The 17,979-nt window shown below is 44.5% G+C and overlaps 1 protein-coding gene across 4 annotated transcripts in view; it reads right to left on the bottom strand.

Annotated features, from left to right (window-relative positions):
- ZC3H7B (zinc finger CCCH-type containing 7B) overlaps window positions 1–17,979 on the bottom strand; it is an 85,488-nt gene that overhangs the window by 37,937 nt on the left and 29,572 nt on the right. For all 4 annotated transcript variants that reach the window (XM_060189032.1, XM_060189030.1, XM_060189033.1 and 1 more), the window contains exons 2-5: window positions 10,151–10,209; window positions 6,358–6,391; window positions 6,043–6,240; window positions 5,140–5,298 (exon numbers count right to left, since the gene is read on the bottom strand). In XM_060189032.1, coding sequence (XP_060045015.1) covers window positions 5,140–5,298; window positions 6,043–6,240; window positions 6,358–6,391; window positions 10,151–10,203 — 444 coding nt within the window. In that variant the 5' untranslated portion in view covers window positions 10,204–10,209. The remainder of the gene's footprint in view (window positions 1–5,139; window positions 5,299–6,042; window positions 6,241–6,357; window positions 6,392–10,150; window positions 10,210–17,979) is intronic.

Raw genomic sequence — 17,979 nt, 5'->3', positions numbered from 1 at the left:
CTGGAATGTCAGCAAGTACTTAGAGATCACCCTCACCCACAGCTCTTCCCCAGACAGAACACACCTGCTGGGTCTGCTATGTCTCCTTACAGCTTTCCAAGGAATTTACATAAGTGCATATGGACCTGTAAAGGACGCTTAGTTTTGCTCTTTTTGGTCCTTTCATTTTAGTAGGACTGAGAGAAAATTTGAGAGGGGAAGACAAAAAGAGAGAGAGACACATGCAGTCTGGCTTCACCACTTGTAAAGCTTCCCCCTTACAGGTGGGGGTCAGGGACTTGAACCTGGAGCACAGTTTTGCTTTGTGGGGATTTTTATCTTTCTTTATATATAAGTAGGATCATATTAAAACTACTATTTTGGGAGTCGGGCTGTAGCGCAGCGGGTTAAGCGCAGGTGGAGCAAAGCACAAGGACCGGCATAAGGATCCTGGTTTGAACCCCGGCTCCCCACCTGCAGGGGAGTCGCTTCACAGGCGGTGAAGCAGGTCTGCAGGTGTCTATCTTTCTCTCCTCCTCTCTGTCTTCCCCTCCTCTCTCCATTTCTCTCTGTCCTATCCAACAACGACAACAACAATAATAACTACAACAATAAAACAACAAGGGCAACAAAAGGGAATAAGTAAATAAATAATTTTTTTAAAAACCTACTATTTTATGGGAGTCGGGTGGTAGCGCAGTGGGTTAAGCTCATGTTGCACAAAGCGCAAGGACTGGAGTAAGGATCCGGTTCAAGCCCCCGGGCTCCCCACGTGCAGGGGAGTCGCTTCACAAGCGGTGAAGCAGGTCTGCAGGGGTCTATCTTTCTCTCCCCCTCTCTGTCTTCCCCTCCTCTCTCCATTTCTCTCTGTCCTACACAACAACGACAACATCAAGAACAACAACAATAATAACTACAACAATAAAACAACAAGGGCAACAAAAGAGAATAAATAAATAAATAAATAAATATTTTAAAAAATTTTTAAAACTACTATTTTATAAGTTAATCTTCAGGAATGTCTTAGAATTCTTTGCAGGGGCCAACAGTGGCATATCTGGTTGAGCACACTCATTACTGTGCACAAGGACATGGGGTTAAGCCTTCAATCCCCAACTGCAAAGTTGAGAAATGCTCTCACCTGCGAATTAAACTGAATTAGAAGCTCTATATCTCCCCCTGCCCTCTCAATTTCTCTCTGTTCTAGTAGTAAAGGAAGCAAAACAAAACAAAAGGCCTCTGGGAGCAGTAGATTCATTATGTAGGCACCAAGTCTCGGTGATAACCCTGGTGGGAAGAAAAAAAAACAACTTATGGTTGGGGAGACAGCATAACGGCTATGCAAAAAGACTTTCATGCCTGAAGCTCTGAGGTCCCAGGTTCAATACCCAGACCACCATAAGCCAGAGCTGAGTAGTGCTCTAGTCTTTCTCTCTGTATCTCTATCTGTCAATCTATCTATTTTTATATCTCTCTCATTAAAATAAAATATCTTTTTAAAAAAGTTTTAATTTATTAATTTATTTATTCCCTTTGCTATCTCCCCATCCCTCTCAATTTCTCTCTGTCCTATCAAATATAATAGAAAGAGAAAAAAATGGCTACTCGGAGCTATGAATTTATAGTGCCTGCACTGATCCCCCATAATAACCTTGTTGACAAAAAAGAAACAAAAAACTCTGCAAATGAGGACCCATGGATTATGCAGAAGATTGTTATAAAGACCTCTAGGGGGGTAAAGAAATAATTTTTAGGATGGGGGTATAGCATAATGGTTATGCAAAGCAACTTTCATGCCTGAGGCTCTCAAGTCCCAGGTTCAGTCCCCCACACCACCATAAGCCAGAGCTGAGCAGTGCTCTGGTAAAACAAGAAAAAAAAAAAGAAATAAAAAAAAAAAGAAACTAAAAACAAACAAAAGATCTCTGGGGGTGGGGGGGGTGGGCGGTGGTATACCCAGTTAAATGTACTTACTACTAAACACAAGCATCCGAGTAAAGATCTGGGTTCCAACCCCCAGTCCTCACCTGCAGGGGGGAAGCTTCTCAAACCGTGAAGCATGTCTGTAGGTATCTATCTTTATCCCTATATTTCCTTCCTCTCTCAATTTCTCTCTGTTCTATCCAATAAAATGGAAAAAATGCTACAACAATAAAACAACATGGGCAACAAAAGGGAATAAATAAATAAATAAATAAAATTTTTAAAAAAAATATGGGAAAAAAATGGGCACCAAGGAGCAGTGGATTTTTACTGCCGGCACTGAGCCCCAGTGATAACCCTGGAGGCATAAATAAATAAATAAATAAATGCCTTGAGGGGCCAGGCTGTAGTGCAGCAGGTTAAGCGCACATAGTGTGAAGTGCAAGGATCCTGGTTAGAGACCCCGGCTCCCCACTTACAAGACGGTGGGGGGTTGCTTCACAAGTGGTGAAGCAGGTTTACAAGTGTCTTTCTCTCCCCTTCTGTCCTCCCCTCCTATCCCAATTTCTCTCTGTCCTAACAACAACAAAGAAAAGAAAAAAAAGATGGCTTTCAGAAGCAGTGGATTTGTATTGCAGGCACCAAGCCCAAGCAATAATCTTGGAGGCAGGAAAAAAAAAAAAGCCTCAAGGAGCAAAAACTCACCTGGTCCAAGTCTGTGATGTGTCCAAAAGTGAAATCTGGCCAGAGACACCAGTTACAAGACAGCCTCACAGAGGCCCAGTCCAGTGGAAGAGCCCAATCAGCAAACAAGGTAACAGTGTAAATGGTGTGAGCACTGGGGATGCTGTGGCATCTGTGGACTTGCCCACCCCAGTCCCGCCCTGCTGATAAGCCCTAGGGCTGAGCCATCTCTGGTCCTGATGACCAGTAAAGAACAGGGCTCAGGAATAAGCTCAGGTGGTCCAGGAGGTGGCGCAATGATTCAAGTGTTGGGCTCTCAAGCATGAGGTTCTGAGTTCAGTCCCCAGAAGCACATGTACCAGAGTGATATTCTGGTTCTCTTTCTCTCTCTCTCCCTATCCCTTTAATTAAATAAATAAATAAAATCTTAAAAAAAAAATAAAAGGAAAAGGAATAAGGTTCAGGCAGTATGTGGCCATACAAACTTGGAAACAAAGCAGTTCTCCACCTCACCAGCAGGGTCCTCACTTGGGTCCTTTGCTATAGAAGAGAGACTAATCCCCCCTGGTCCCCACTTCCCTTCCTCACAGAGAAGTAAAGCTGTCGGCTTTCCACTAGTGGAGAGTCATGAGATCTGGATGTGGGCCTGCTGTAAAAGCTGGAAAATGCTCTTTCAGTTGGGGACAAGTGTCAATAAGAGATGCCCTCAACTATGAACTAAACTGAATTAGGGAAATAAAAATAATAGACAAGGGAGTCGAGCCCGCTCAATGGGTTAAACGCACGTGGTGCAAAGCGCAAGGACAGTAGAGTAAGGATCCCAGTTCCAGCCCCCAGCTCCCGACCTGTAGGAGAGTCGCTTCACAGGCAGTGAAGCAGGTCTGCAGGTGTCTATCTTTCTCTCCCCCTCTCTGTCTTCCCCTCCTCTCCACATTTCTCTCTGTCTTATCCAACAATGACGATATCAATAACAACAACAATAATATATACAACAACAACGAAAAACAACAAGGACAACAAAGGGAAAATAAATATAAAAATAAAATAAAATAAATGCTTTAAAAAAATAATAGACAAAAAGCATCACTGTGAATGTTTCCTAAACACTCACTGTGTCTGGTCCTTGTGCCAACTGCCTTGTAGGACTTTGTTTCTTGTTGACCACTGTGCATATAGCCTCCTTTCTCTTTTGCCCAAATCCTTCCTGCCTCTTCCAGCCACATCTCCTCCAGAGAGTCCTCCAGGATTCCAGCCACTCCTGAACCCTCTCCACCCTTCTTGGGCAACATTTACCCTTCTCTGAATCCTTTCACACTTATTTCAGGGACTAGGAAATGTGTTTTACAGACACAGAGTTCATGTAGAGAGAGGGGTCATGCCATGGGTCAGTGGTGGAACAGGCTTAGAACCCAGTGCTATATCCCTTTATCTCCCAATGGACTGTGGGTTCCTGATGGCACAGAACTGGATACTAGGGATCCGGTGGTGGTATACCTGGCTGAGTGCACATGTCATAATGCACAAGGACCTGGGTTCAAGCCCCTGCCCCCACCTGCAGGAGGAAAGCTTTGCAAGTAGTAAAGCAGTGCTGCAGGAATATTTGTCTCTCTCCCTCGCTATCTCTCCCTCCTCCCTCGATTTCTGGCTGTCTCTATTTAGTAAATAAATAAAGATAATTTTAAAAAGAGAGAGAGAGAGAGACATCTTGAATTTAAAAAAGAACTGGACAGTCTAAGTGCTTATTAAGTGAATGAATACATGGGGGAGAAGGGTAGGTGCCAGCCATGGTGGGCTGGGGCAAGCAAAGCTTATTCTCATTTCCTATTCTCTTCACTACCTAGTGGCAGAGTAAACATGAGAACCTCAGCACACATTGATGCTTTTAGACGATCCAGCTTAAGAGTCTGAATCTAGGGTTGGTCCACAGATCACCTGGTTAAGCGCACATATTACTATGCACAAGGACCTGGGTTTGAGCCCCCACTCCCTGCAGGGGGAAAGCTTCATAAGTGGGGAAGCAAGTCTGCAGGTATCTATCTTTCTCTCTCCTCTATTTCCCTCCCCTCTCAATTTCTCTCTGCCCTATCAAGTATAATAGAAAAGAAAAGAAAAAAGGGGAAAAATGGCCACCAGGAGCAGTGGATACATAGTATTGGCACTGAGCTCCAACAATAACCCTGGTGGCAATAGGATTTTTAAAAAAGTGAGAATCTAGGATCAGACTTCCTCGAAATGTCAGCTCTGCCTCCTAGCTCTTCACCTCCTAACTGTGACCTTGGGTAATTTCCTTCCTGTCCGTGCCTCAGTCTCCTTGTCTATAAACTGGAGGAGATAGCATCTACCTCTCAGGGCTGCTGTGAGGATTCCATAAGTTAACTACACTTGCATTTTTGGCTATGATTGGCACACCACCAGTGCTCAGGATTAATATCAGCACCTGCAACTCCATGTCACAGAGAACGAAACAGACTTGAGAAGATCTGGTGGGTCAAGAGATGGCTTGAAGCCTGGCCGGGGAGCCCGGTCTTCCCTTGGACTTAGCACTTCACTCACATGGGGCAGGGTGAGGGAACAGCGACTGCTGCACTCATAGGCCTCCTTGTGGCGTCCCAGCTCAGTGAGGGCACGTGCCTTGCGGAATAGTGCCCGGATGTTCTCGCCATCTAGGCCTAGGGCCTTCTCGCTGTCCTCCAGTGCCTTCTCATACAGACCCTGTCAAGAGTAACAGGCACATCAAGTCAGCACCCATCACCCTCCCTCCCCAGGCTTTCTTCTCACCCCAGATTGCCTTCCTTCCCCGCAGAAAGGGAGGATGCTTGAGGACCAACTCAGGATGGGCAAAGAGAGCTCCAGCCAGCAGCTCTGGTGTTCAAGTTCAGGCCAAGGGCAGTTGTGTGTCCAGCCATAGAGGCTGCTAACAAAGGGACTGAAATGAACAAAGGCAATACTACCTTATGTGCTATCTACCTCTGCCCCTGCAAATCTTCAGAATAATAGTAGTGCTCAACCCTTATTCAAGGTGAGTTAAGTAAGAATCTCAGTGCTCAGCTTGCAAGTGTAAACACACACACACACACACACACACACACTTTTCTGCAAACATCAGACCTCCCTCCCCTGCTTCTCCCTCCTGGCTCTTCCCCCCCCACCCACCCACACACACCCTCCTCCCTTCATTCTCTCTATACTTCTGGTCTCTCTCTCCCCTTCTTAATTCTCCAGCCTCCCCTCTTCTCCATCCTGCTGGCTCACTGACTCATTCATTCATCAGATGGAGGCAGTATGTGTGGGCTCCTCGGAGGGTCCAGTCACACCTTTGTAATCCAGAGCACACTATCCTGGATAAGGGATGGCTGGCCATACTGTTCTAGATACTGAGCTGCCTTCACGATTTCACTTCTGGGTCTGCTGGGCATCTGGGGGAGGGGGTGGAGGAGAAAACAGGGTTCAGCTCACCATGGAAAAGTAGCAGGCTGCCCTGTTGACATGCAGTTTGCACAGCAGCTCCTGAGGCAGGGCCACCTGGTCGGAGGCGGCGTAGTCAGCCACATTCAGTCCCTCCATGTACTGCACCAGAGCCTGCTTGTAGTCCTTCTCACGAAACAGGTCATTGCCCTCAGCAAACAGATTCTGTACCAGCTTGAGCAGAAAGGCCTGCCAGGGGACAGGGCACAGAGGCAGCTCAGGGAATGTTCTCCATGCAGCCCCACAGTCCCTTCTCCATGACTCCCCGGCCTTTTGCCTCCCCCAAGCCTGGCAGCTGACACTCACCTCATATTCTTCTTGCTTTAGGGGAAGTGTCGACCTAACAGGAGAAGGAGAGGGACACAAGGTCTAGGTGAGCCCTGGGGTCCCAGTTTCCTGGAGGCCCCAGAAGTCAGAGATCATGCCAGGAGTGGATTCCTCCAACTCAGACCTTCCCTGTCACCTTATGGATTGGGGTTAAAGGGAAGTGTTTTATTCCTCCCTGAGTCAACACCTGCCAGCCTTCCTTTTCCAGTGAAAGGGCTGGAAGAAGGCCTGGTGTTTGTCTTTGGGCTTGCCAACACAAACCTTGGCCCACAGGCACTACCAAAAAGTTGACCCATGTTTACTTAGTCTGGAAGTCTCTGCCCTTCTCCTGCTCCCTCTCACAAAACACATGGCCCCAGATGGTGCCACGTATCCACGTACAGTTAGAGCCTGTCAGCCTCTCACACCAGACTCAGCAGAGTAGGTGTTGTTGTTGTTTCTCCTAGAGGCCAAAGAACCAACAGCTCAGGGTGAAAGAATGTGTGCCCAGGAGAGCTGAGGCATGACCACCAGCCTAATGGCAAAGGTGCAAGAGAAACTAGGATTTATCTCTTGGTCCCTCAAGTTACAAAGGAGAAATCAGACACTCAGAGGAAAGCAGTGGCTTGCCCAAGGTCACACAGCAGGTCAGCACAGCACAGGGTTCTTGACATTGTCCTAAGGTACCACCACCATTTGGACAAGAAAGACTAGATTGAGCTGGTGAGAATGAGTGAGAGGAGATACTGAGGTCCCCTGTATGTGAGGGGTGCTTGATGGTGTCATCCCACCCTCTCACTTGTCCCTGCACCATCAGAGGTCAGGACCACACCTCCTTTCCTACACTACTATAGGTGTCTGACCCCCTCCTCCCACCTCCATGCTTCCCTGACCCAGGCCCCCACCATCTGCTTCCTGACTGGTTTCACACCTCCAGCCTCTCCCTTTCCACCATCAGTAATGTCTTTAATAGGTCACACCCTGTCCTAAAAGTCAGCTCATCGTGGTGTGAAAGAAAGACAGAGAGTGAGTGGTCTGGAAGGTGGCTCAGTGGATAAAGCATTGGACTCTCAAGCATGAGGACCTGAGTTCAATCCCCAGCAGCACATGTACCAGAGTGTCTGGTTCATTCTCTCTCTCCTCCTATCTTTCTCATGGATAAATAAATAAAATCTTAAAAAGAGAGTAAGACAGAGACTGAGAGAGAGGACTCAGTTTGTGTGACAAGAGAAAAGGCAGATATATATATATATGTATATATATATATATATATATATATATTTTTTTTTTTTTTTTTTTAATTAACTAGAGAACTGATCTGCTCTGGTTTCTGCTGGGATTGAACCTGGGACATTAGAAACTCAGGCATGAAGGTCTGTTGTGTAAACTGCTTTACTATCTGCCCAGTCTAGCGTGTTCTGTTTTATAGATCAGTTTTATAAGTGAAAGAAAAAAAGAAAAGAGGATCATACAAGAGTATGGAGATGCAGGTTCTTGTTCTGTGGGCAGTCTTATTTAAGAAAAAGAATATAAAAAAATAAGACAAGTCCATGAAAGATGATGAAAGATGATGAATGACATAGTGAGGGTTGTATTGTTAAATGGGAATCTGGGGAATGTTATGCATGTACAAACTATTGTATTTACTGTTGAATGTAAAACATTAATTCCCCAATAAAAAATAATAAATAAATAAATAAAGGAAGGAAGATCGAGTGGGAGAACTGGCCAAGCCCTTCCTCCCCTCGGAGGTCAGCAAGCCAGACGAAAACAAGCCTCAGTATAAAAAAAAAAAAAAAAATAGTACTGATAATGTACTCTTGTCTTGTTCCTGTTTCAAAAAGGAATAATTTGTTTCTCCATTAAGTGTAATTTTGACTTTTGGCAAAAAGAAAAAAAAAAAAAGACAAGACAAAAAAATAAAGACATAAAAAACTAAATCCATGTGTCCTCCTAAAATTAAAAAAAAAGCAAAAGAGGAGGCTGGATGGTAGTGCAGTGAGTTAAGTGCACATGGTTCAAAGCACAAGGATTGGCTTAAGGATCCCAGTTTGAGCCCCTGGCTCCCCACCGGCAGAAGCATCGCTTCACAGAGGTGAAACAGGTCTGCAGGTGTCTATCTCTCCCCCTCTCTGTCTTCCCCTCCTCTCTCCATTTCTCTCTGTCCTATCCAACAACAACAACAGCAATGGCAACAATAACAATAACAACATGGGCAAGAAAATTGGAAAAAATGGCCTCCGGGAGCAGTGGATTCATAGTGCAGTCACTGAGCCCCAGAGATAACTCATGCCTTAGGCTCCAAAGTCCCAGGCTCAATCCCCTGCACCACCATAAGCCAGAATTGAGCAGGGCAATAATAACTATAACATTAAAATAACAAAGACAACAAAAGGGAATAAATAAATAAACAAAACAAATTAGGAAGCCTTTCTGAGCTTTAGAAAAACCTGTGTAAGTGATGAAGGATCCCAAAGCTTGTTTTTTTAAAGATTTATTTACTCATTAATACTGCAGGGTAGAGAAAAAGAAGCACAGCATCACTCTGGTACAAGTTATTTCAAGGAATAAATAGAACCTGGAACCTAATGCTTAGAAGTTGAGTGCTATGGTCCAGGAGGTGGCGCAGTAGATAAAGCACTGGACTTTCCAGCATGAGATCCTGAGTTCAATCCCTGGCAGCACATGTACCAGAGTGATATCTGGTTCTTTCTCTCTCTCCTCCTTTCTCATTAATAAATTACATATATATATATATATATATATATATATATATATATATATATATATATATATATATGTTCAGTGCAGTGGTCCGGGAGGTGGCGCAGTGGCTAAGGCACTAGATTCTCAAGCATGAGGTCCTGAGTTCAATCCCTGGCAGCACATGTACCAGAATGATGTCTGGTTCTTTCTCTCTCACTCTCTCTCTCTCTCCTATCTTTCTCATTAATAAATAATAAAATCTTAAAAAAAAAGGGAAGTTCAGTGCTCTAGCCACTGCACCACCTCCTGCACCACCCAAAACTTATTTCTTTTGTGTCATGATAAATGTGCATCTGATCATCTATTTAAAAGAAAAAAGGACAGGAGAAATAGCATAATAATTATGCAAAAGACTTGCATGCTTGAGGCTCCGAGGTCTCAGGTTCAATCTCCAACACCACCTTATGCCAGAGCTGAGTACTACTCTGGTTAGGAAGGAAAGGGAGGGGAGGAGGGAAGGAGAGAAGGAGGGCAGGGAGGAAAGAGGATGGGAAACAGTAAAAAAAAAAAAATATTTGCAAAGAAATAAATTAAAAACAACAAATATGACATATGAGTTCTAGGTGGCACACATGGATTAAACTGCATTTTTGAGACCTGAGCTAGAATCATGTCGTTATTAGTTGTGCAACCTTACACAAGTCTCTTAACCTCTCTAAGCCTCAGTTTACCCTTTGGCAAAATGGAGATAAGACTACCTGCTTTATTGAGCTGTAGTGAAGATTAAAAGGATGATGGATAGGAAAGGCAGGCTCAGTGAGTGGGTACTGCTGATTTATCCTAAGACGTGCACAACAAGCAGGAAAGTAGCAGAGGCTTTGAACATCTATGGAGGGGGAGGGCAAAACCATCTTCTGGACAAGACTGACTCCTGGCTAGATCCACCCCCTGACCCCAGCCCTGTAGCACCACCTCTTTACTCTTGAATACACATGGGGCCTGAGAGGGAGAGCTGGACAGAGCATGCATGCTTCGGGGATCACCTCTGAGGACACGCCATGTGTGCACTGCCCCACTGCAAACTTACTGAATGAACTGGAGCCCCTTCTCGATGTCCGCCTTTCGTCTCTGCCTCTCCATCAGTCTCTGGGGACAGAAGATCCATCTCTCAGTCAGCAGTCAGCAGCAGCGCCACACCCCTTCATGCACTCTTTCTCTCCCCACATTTCACGGGTGGAGGGAGCCTGGGAAGGACCATCAGGGTCCAAACCAGCCACACAGCTCCCGACCCCTACACCCACTGTGCAGTGCCCTTGATGGGTGAGGGCTGCCTGGAGGCTCCCTGCCTTCCCACACACAAAGCACAAACCGCTGGGCTTTGCTACTGAAGGGGTATCCTCAAATTAAAAAAGAAAAATATTGTTTTACCACGAATTCATTTGAAAAGACAGAAAGCAAAAACAGTAACCAAGTAATTATAACATATAGCACAGCCAATGAATACAATGTAGCACCAAGTCCTGGGTCAGGCACTCCAGAGAGAATGTTCACAGCATCAAAGCTTCCTTTAATTTGGTTTGGGCCAGGATTCAACTTGGGTCAAGTGGTAAAGTGTTTTTGTTTGTTTGTTGTTTTTCTTGAAATATTTATTTATTTCCTTTTGTTGCTCGTTTTATTGTTGTAGTTATATTATTGTTGTTATTGATGTCATCGTTGTTGGATAGGACAGAGAGAAATGGAGAGAGGAGGGGAAGACAAGAGAGGGGAAGAGAAAGATAGACACCTGCAGACCTGCTTCACCGCCTGTGAAGTGACTCCCCTGCAGGTGGGGAGCCGGGGGCTTGAACCAGGATCCTCACGTGGGTCCTTGCGCTTCGCGCCACGTGTGCTTAACCCACTGCACTACCGCCCGACTCCCTGTTTGTTTGTTTTGTTTGTTATTTGTTTATCAGAAAACTGCTCAACTCTGCTTACATTGATGCCGGGGATTGAATCTGGGACCTTTGGTGCCTACGGCATGAAAGTCTCTTTGCCTAACCATTATACTGGTTCTCCAGCCCAATAATAAGTTCAAGCAGGTGCCATTCTGTCTCCTTCTCTCCAAGGAGAAAACTGAACATCAAGAGCTGGCATGCAGCTGAGGCAGGATTTGAACTCAAGTCACACTTCTGTCACACCAGCAAGCCCCCACTCAGTCCCCATATCCCCAGTGCATGTGAGTCAGGTATAATGAAGTCTCCACAGATTCCATCCCCAGCACCAAAACATACCAGAGCTGAGCAGTGCTCTGCGCTCTCACTCTATCCTCTTATTCCCTCTCATAATAAACAAGTAAGTAGAGCATTTTTAATAAGATAGTGTGGAGCCAGGAAGGTATATCAGTGATAGAGCATGTTTTCCATGTGTGGGAACTGGGGTTCAATTCCCAGCACTATACTGGGGCCTAAAACAGAGAAAACAGAGACAAGTGGAACTCCATGAATGACACTACAGTGCTATATATATATATATATATGAAACGTATTCCGGAAGGTCGCACAGTTGATAGGGCATCGGACTCTCAAGCATGAGGTCCTGAGTTCAATCCCCGGCAGCACATGTACCAGGGTGATGCCTGGTTCTTTCTCTCTCCTCCTATATTTCTCATTAATAAATAAACAAAATCTTTAAAAAAAAAAAAAAGGAAACATTGACAAAATCATAGGATAAGAGGGGTACAACTCCTCACGACACTACAGTGCTTTGATGCCCCTTTCTTTCTCCCCTTTTTCTCTTTGTTTTTAAATAGCTTTTTATTATTATCTTTATTTATTTATTGAATAGAGAAAGCAAACAATTGAGAGGGAAGGGAATGGCAGAGAAGGAGGAAAGTTAGAGAGACACCTGCCATACTGCTCCACCACTCATAAAGCTTTCTCCGTGCAGGTGGGGACTGGGGACTTAAACCTGGGTCCTTGAGCACTAAAACATATGTCCAACCAGGTGTGCCACCACCTGGTTTCCCAACCCTTTCTCTCTGAAAAAAAAAAATGTACCAGAGTGATGTCTGGTTTTCTCTTTCTCTTTCTATTCCTCTCATTAACAAATAACTAAAATATTTTTTAAAAGAAGAGGAGGAGGGAGAGGAGAAGAAAGTAAAGGAGGGGTGGAGTTGGGCAGTAGTGCAGCGGGTTAAGCACAGGTGGCGCAAAGCACAAGGACCGGCATAAGGATCCTGGTTCAAACCCCTGGCTCCCCACTTGCAGGGGAGTCACTTCACAGGCAGTGAAGCAGGTCTGCAGGTGTCTGTCTTTCTCTCCCCCTCTCTGTCTTCCCCTCCTCTCTCCATTTCTCTCTGTCCAGTCCAACAACAATGACATCAATAACAACAACAATAACTACAACAATAAAAAAAAAAAGAAAGTAAAGGAGGAGGGGGAGGAAGAAAGAAATCAGTCACAGCCAGGGAAATAGTTCAACTGGGAGAATATCATATTTGCAGGACTAAGACTCCTGGTTTGATCCCTGATGCTGCATGTACCAGAGTGGTGCTTAGTGTCTCTCTCTTTCTTCGTGTGTATCTCATGTAAAACTTGTTTTCTTTTTTAATTATCTTGATTTATTTATTTGTTAGAGATAGCCAGAAATTGAGAGGAAGGGGGAGATAGAGGGAGAGAGGCAGAGAGACAGCTGTAGCACTGCTTCCCCCCCCACAGGTGGGGACTGGGAGCTTGAACCTGGGTCCTTGCACATTGTAACATGTGCACTCAACTAGATGCACCACCACCGACCCCCGAAATTTGTTTTCTAATGTGAGGTATATATACATATACATATTTCTCCAACCCCCCCAAAATCAGGGTTATCACCAGGGCTTAGGGTCTGCATGACAAATTCATACTCCTTTGTTTTTCTTTTTTTCCCTTCTTCTTCTCCTCCCTTTTCCTTTCCTTTTTCTTTTTCTTTTCCTTTTCTTTTCATTTCTTTTCTTTTTTTTTGCCTCCAGGGTTATCTCTGGGGCTCAGTGCCTGTACTACGAATCCACTGTTCGTGGAGGCCCTTGTTATTGTTGTTGTTGGACAAGACAGAAAGAAATCTAGAGAGGAGGGGAAGACAGAGAGGGGGAGAGAAAGACAGACACCTGCAGACTTGCTTCACCACTTATGAAGCGACCCCCCTGCAGGTGGGGAGCTGGGGGCTTGAACTGGGATCCTTACACTAATCCTTGTGCTTTGTGCCATGGGCACTTTAACTACTGCCTGGCCCCCTCTTTCTTTAATTTTATTTCACAGGACATAGAGAAATTGAGGGGGGGATAGACAGAGAAGGAGAGAGAAACAGAGACACCTACAACACTGCTTCACCTGTCACTAAGCTTCCCTGCAGATAGGGACTAGGGACTTAAACCTGGGCCCTTGCACATGATAACATGTGAGTTTAACCAAGTATGCTACCACAAGGCTCATAAAAAAGTAAACCGTGGGTTTCGAGCATTGCTGCAGCCAGAGCAACTGGAGCTGACGTGGAGACACTTAAATTAACTTTAGCAGAAGAGAAATGGGGGCGCCATAGAACATTAAGAATGAGGGAGTTGGGCGATGGTGCAGCGGGTTAAGCGCACGTCACGCAAAGTGCAAAGACCAGCCTAAGGATCCCGGTTCGAACCGCTGGCTCCCCACATTCGAAATCCCGGCTCCCCACCTGCAGAGGCATCACTTCACAAGTGGTGAAGCAGGTCTGCAGGTGTCTATCTTTCTCTCCCCCTCTCTGTCTTCCTCTCCTCTCTCCATTTCTCTCTGTCCTATTCAACAATAACGACATCAATAACCACAACAATGTTAAACAACAAGGGCAACAAAAGGGAAAATAAATGAATAAATATAAAAAAAAATTTTAAAAGAACATTAAGGATGAATTCTGGAAGAACTGAGACCATGGAAAACTTGCCTGCTCTCTACACTATTTTTTAAGGAGAGGTCTGGCTCATTGATGACATGGTGACATGTGAATTCGATGAACCAGGCCATTTTGCAAAGGGTTGTCTCATGCAACCAGTGGGGAGCAAATACTCTGGTACCTGATGAAGAAGAAAAAGAGGAGGCAAAGTCAGCAGAGTTTGAGGAGCCTGACCCTGCAAGGAATTCTTCTAGAGAAAGAAAGAAGGAAAAGAAGAAAAAGAAACACAAAGACAAAAAAATCATCTGACTCTGACAGCTCTGACTCTCAAAGTGATACAGGCAAGAAGAGAGCAAGGCACTCACCAAAAGACAGCCAGGCATCAAAGAAGAAGGAAATGAAGAAACACAAGGAATGAGTGGATAGATTGGGGGGCGGGGGAGTGACTGAGAGAAGGAGCCTTGTGCTTAAAGCCCTTAGCAAGACTCGCCAGTGTGAATATGGCCTCCCACCCCATTGAGCTGTCTCCCATGGGAGATGGTTTTCCCAGTTGCAGAAGGCGGGTTTGGGACGTCCAAAATACCTGCCTGAATGAGTTATTGTTTCCTTATCACTCCTGGTCCCTTTGCAAGTGGCCCCTGCAGCTCACCTATTCATTCATCTAACTTCATTCAGTAGGAGGTCCTATTACCTTCTCCAGCTGCCACTGCCAGAGCCAGATTCCTGTACAGGAGTTCAGGCGAGAACCAAAGTCACCGCTGTAGAGGTGAGTCTGGCTGTAGTTGGAGAAAAGAGTGATGGGCCCCTCCTTTGCGGTTTACTCTGTGCTGATTGGTTATCTCTGCTGCATCCAACCTGGTGGCATAGGGAGATGGGCAGTATGTGGGGAATATGGCAAGAAGTGGTGCCACTCTTTCCATTCCCCTGACATGATTCTGTACTAGATAGAAATGACAGCCAGTGTTCACCACGAGAAAACCATTGTTCACAGTGACTGGGCTTGTGTGTGATATTCCATTCCACCAGGTAGCTCAAGTCAAAATCATTGCTCTGTTTTGTATTTACTATTATAAATGTGTGAGTCAGTTGGTTCCAAAAACACAAAAAGTAAATCTTGGGGGCCAGGCAGTTGACACACAGTTAAGCACACATATTACCATGTGCAAGGACTTGGGTTTGAGGGCCCCAACCCCCACCTGCAGGGGTGATTAAGTAGTGCTGAAGCAGGTCTACAAGTGTCTATCTTTTTCTCTCCTTCTCTATCTCCCCTCCCTTCTCAATTTCTTTCTGTCCTATAGAATAAAATAGGAGAGGGAGGGAAAAATGGTCCCCAGGAGCAATGGAGTTATAGTGATGGCACCAAGCTCCAGTGATAACCCTGTGGCAATAATTTTATATATATATATATATTATATTTTTTAATTTATTTTATTTATTTATTCTCTTTTGTTGCCCTTGTTTTTTATTGTTGTAGTTATTATTGTTGTTGTTGTCATTGTTGGATAGGACAGAGAGAAATGGAGAGAGAAGGGGAAGACAGAGAGGAGGAGAGAAAGACAGACACCTGCAGACCTGCTTCACCGCCTGTGAAGCGACTCCCCTGCAGGTGGGGAGCCAGGGTTCGAACCGGGATCTTTATGCCGGTCCTTGTACTTTGCACCACCTGCGCTTAACCCGCTGTGCTACAGCCTGGCTCCCAATAATTTTTTTTTAAAAGAGAGAGAGAAAGAAAAGAAATCTTAGAAAACATCATCAACAGGGCTGGGGAGATAGCATAATGATTATGCAAAAAGAATACCAATACTGAAATACCAAAGGTCCCAAGTTCAATGCCCAACAACACTATAAACTATAGGTGACAAACAACAATAATAACAACAACAATAAAACAACAAGGGTAACAAAAGGGAATAAATAAATAAATATTTTTTAAAAACATATAATGGGGGCTCAGGTGGTATGCAGTGGATTAAGTGCAGGTGGCGCAAAACACAAGGACCAGCCTAAGGATCCGGGTTGGAGCCCCTGGCTCCCCACCTGCAGGGGAGTCGTTTCACAAGAGGTGAAGCAGGTCTGCAAGAGAAATCGAGAGAGGAGGGGAAGACAGACAGGGGGAGAGAAACATAGACACCTGCAGACCTGCTTCACTGCTTGTGACTCGACCCCCTGCAAGTGGGGAGCCAGGGGCTCGACCAGGATCCTTAGGCCGGTCCTTGCGCTTCGCACCATGTGCACTTAACCCACTGTGCTACTGCCCAGTCCCAACTATCTCAATTTTAGAAAAGTCATGACCATGTGGGGAAAATATCTTTAAATGTTAACATTAAAATTTCTACTTTAACTGGGATATTTCTGCTTAACTACGAAATTATCAGTACAGCCAGCCATTAGCTGTCATTCATAGCTGAGGGTTTTTATTTATTTATTTATTTTCCTTTTTGTTGCCCTTGTTGTTTCATTGTTGTAGTTACTATTGTCGTCATTGTTGGATAGGACAGACAGAAATGGAGAGAGGAGAGGAAGACAGAGGGGGAGAGAAAGATAGACACCTGCAGGCCTGCTTCACCACCTGTGAAACAACTCCCCTGCAGGTGGGGGGCCGGGGGCTCCAACCAGGATGCTTCTGCCGGTCCTTGCACTTTGTGCCATGTGTGAGGGTTTTTTTTTTTAATATAATCATCATTATAAAGTGTTTAGGAATCCTGAATTTAACTTTAGGAACAAAGTGTTTAGCAAAGTTAATTAATAATAATTTTCATTGTTCTGGCATTTCAAAAGAGAGTACTCTTGATTTTCAAAACTCATCTTAGTCCTTTTATAATAATTAAAATGGTTTAATAAAAACCTGTAACAAAGAAAAAAGAGGGGCTTGGTGATGACACACCTGTTTGAGCACATATGTTACGATGCTTAAGGACCTGGGTTCGAGCCCCTGTCCCCATCTGAGGAGAAAGCTTTGCAAGTGGTGAAGCAGTGCTGCAGGTGTCTCTCTGTCTCTCTTTTATCTCCCTCTTCCCTCTAAATTTCTGACTGTCTCTATCTAATAAATAAATAAAGATAGTTAAAAAAAAAAAAAAAAAGAAATGAATCTTCCCAAATCCTATAGAAGCACTTACTTATACTTAGAGGATGTTTTTCTTTTTCTTTCTTTCTTTTTTTTTAAAGATTTGTTTTATATACAACAAAGACACCCAAACTTCATATAAGAGCAAAAGAGAGAGTAGCCAGAGCACCATTCAGACAGATGTATGCAATGCTGGGGGTCAAACCTGGAGCTTCAAGGACTCAAGTCTTCACTGAGCTGTTTCCAGGTCAGAAAGAGGTTTTTTTTATTTTTCTTTTCTTTATTGGGGGATTAATTTTCCCCCATCTTGTTGGATAGGATAAAGAGAAATCAAGATAGAAAGGGAAGACAAAGAGGGGGAGAGAAAGATGAACACCTGCTGACCTGCTTCACCACCATGAAGTGACTCCCCCTGGATCTTGTACCGGGATCCTTATACTGGTCCTCTGCTTCCCGCCATGTGCACTTAACCTGCTGTGCTATCACCCAGCTCTGGGGAATTAATGTTTTGCAGTCAACAGTAAATACAATAGTTTGTACTTGTATAACATTTCCCAGTTTTCCACACAGCAATACAACCCCGACTAGGCCCTCTGCCATCACGTTCCAGGATTTGAACTCTCCCCACACACCCACCCTTGAGTCTTTTACTTTGGTGCAATACACCAACTCCAGTCCAAGTTCTAAACCTAGAGTTTCAAGGACACAAGTCTTCAGTGAGCTATTTCCATGTGAGAAAGAGGTTTTTTTTTTAAGGGAAAATAAAAAAACCAATGTCCATTGGTAAAGAAGTAACTTAATTCTAGTATACCCCTAACCATGGAATAGAATACAACTATTCAATCTGTATTCATTGTCATGGATTCATTGTCCGTAAAAGGCTGAGAAAGAAAAAGTTATCTCAGAACATTTTATGTTGTTTGAGCACATCTGTGTGCAACATGTGTTTATATAAAGGACTCTGAAAAAAAAATCTC

This window comes from Erinaceus europaeus, chromosome 4 (genome assembly GCF_950295315.1).
Source record: "Erinaceus europaeus chromosome 4, mEriEur2.1, whole genome shotgun sequence".
NCBI lineage: Eukaryota > Metazoa > Chordata > Mammalia > Eulipotyphla > Erinaceidae > Erinaceus > Erinaceus europaeus.
The sequence above is the reverse complement of the archived record's forward strand: the minus strand, read 5'-3'. Positions and strand labels throughout refer to the sequence as shown.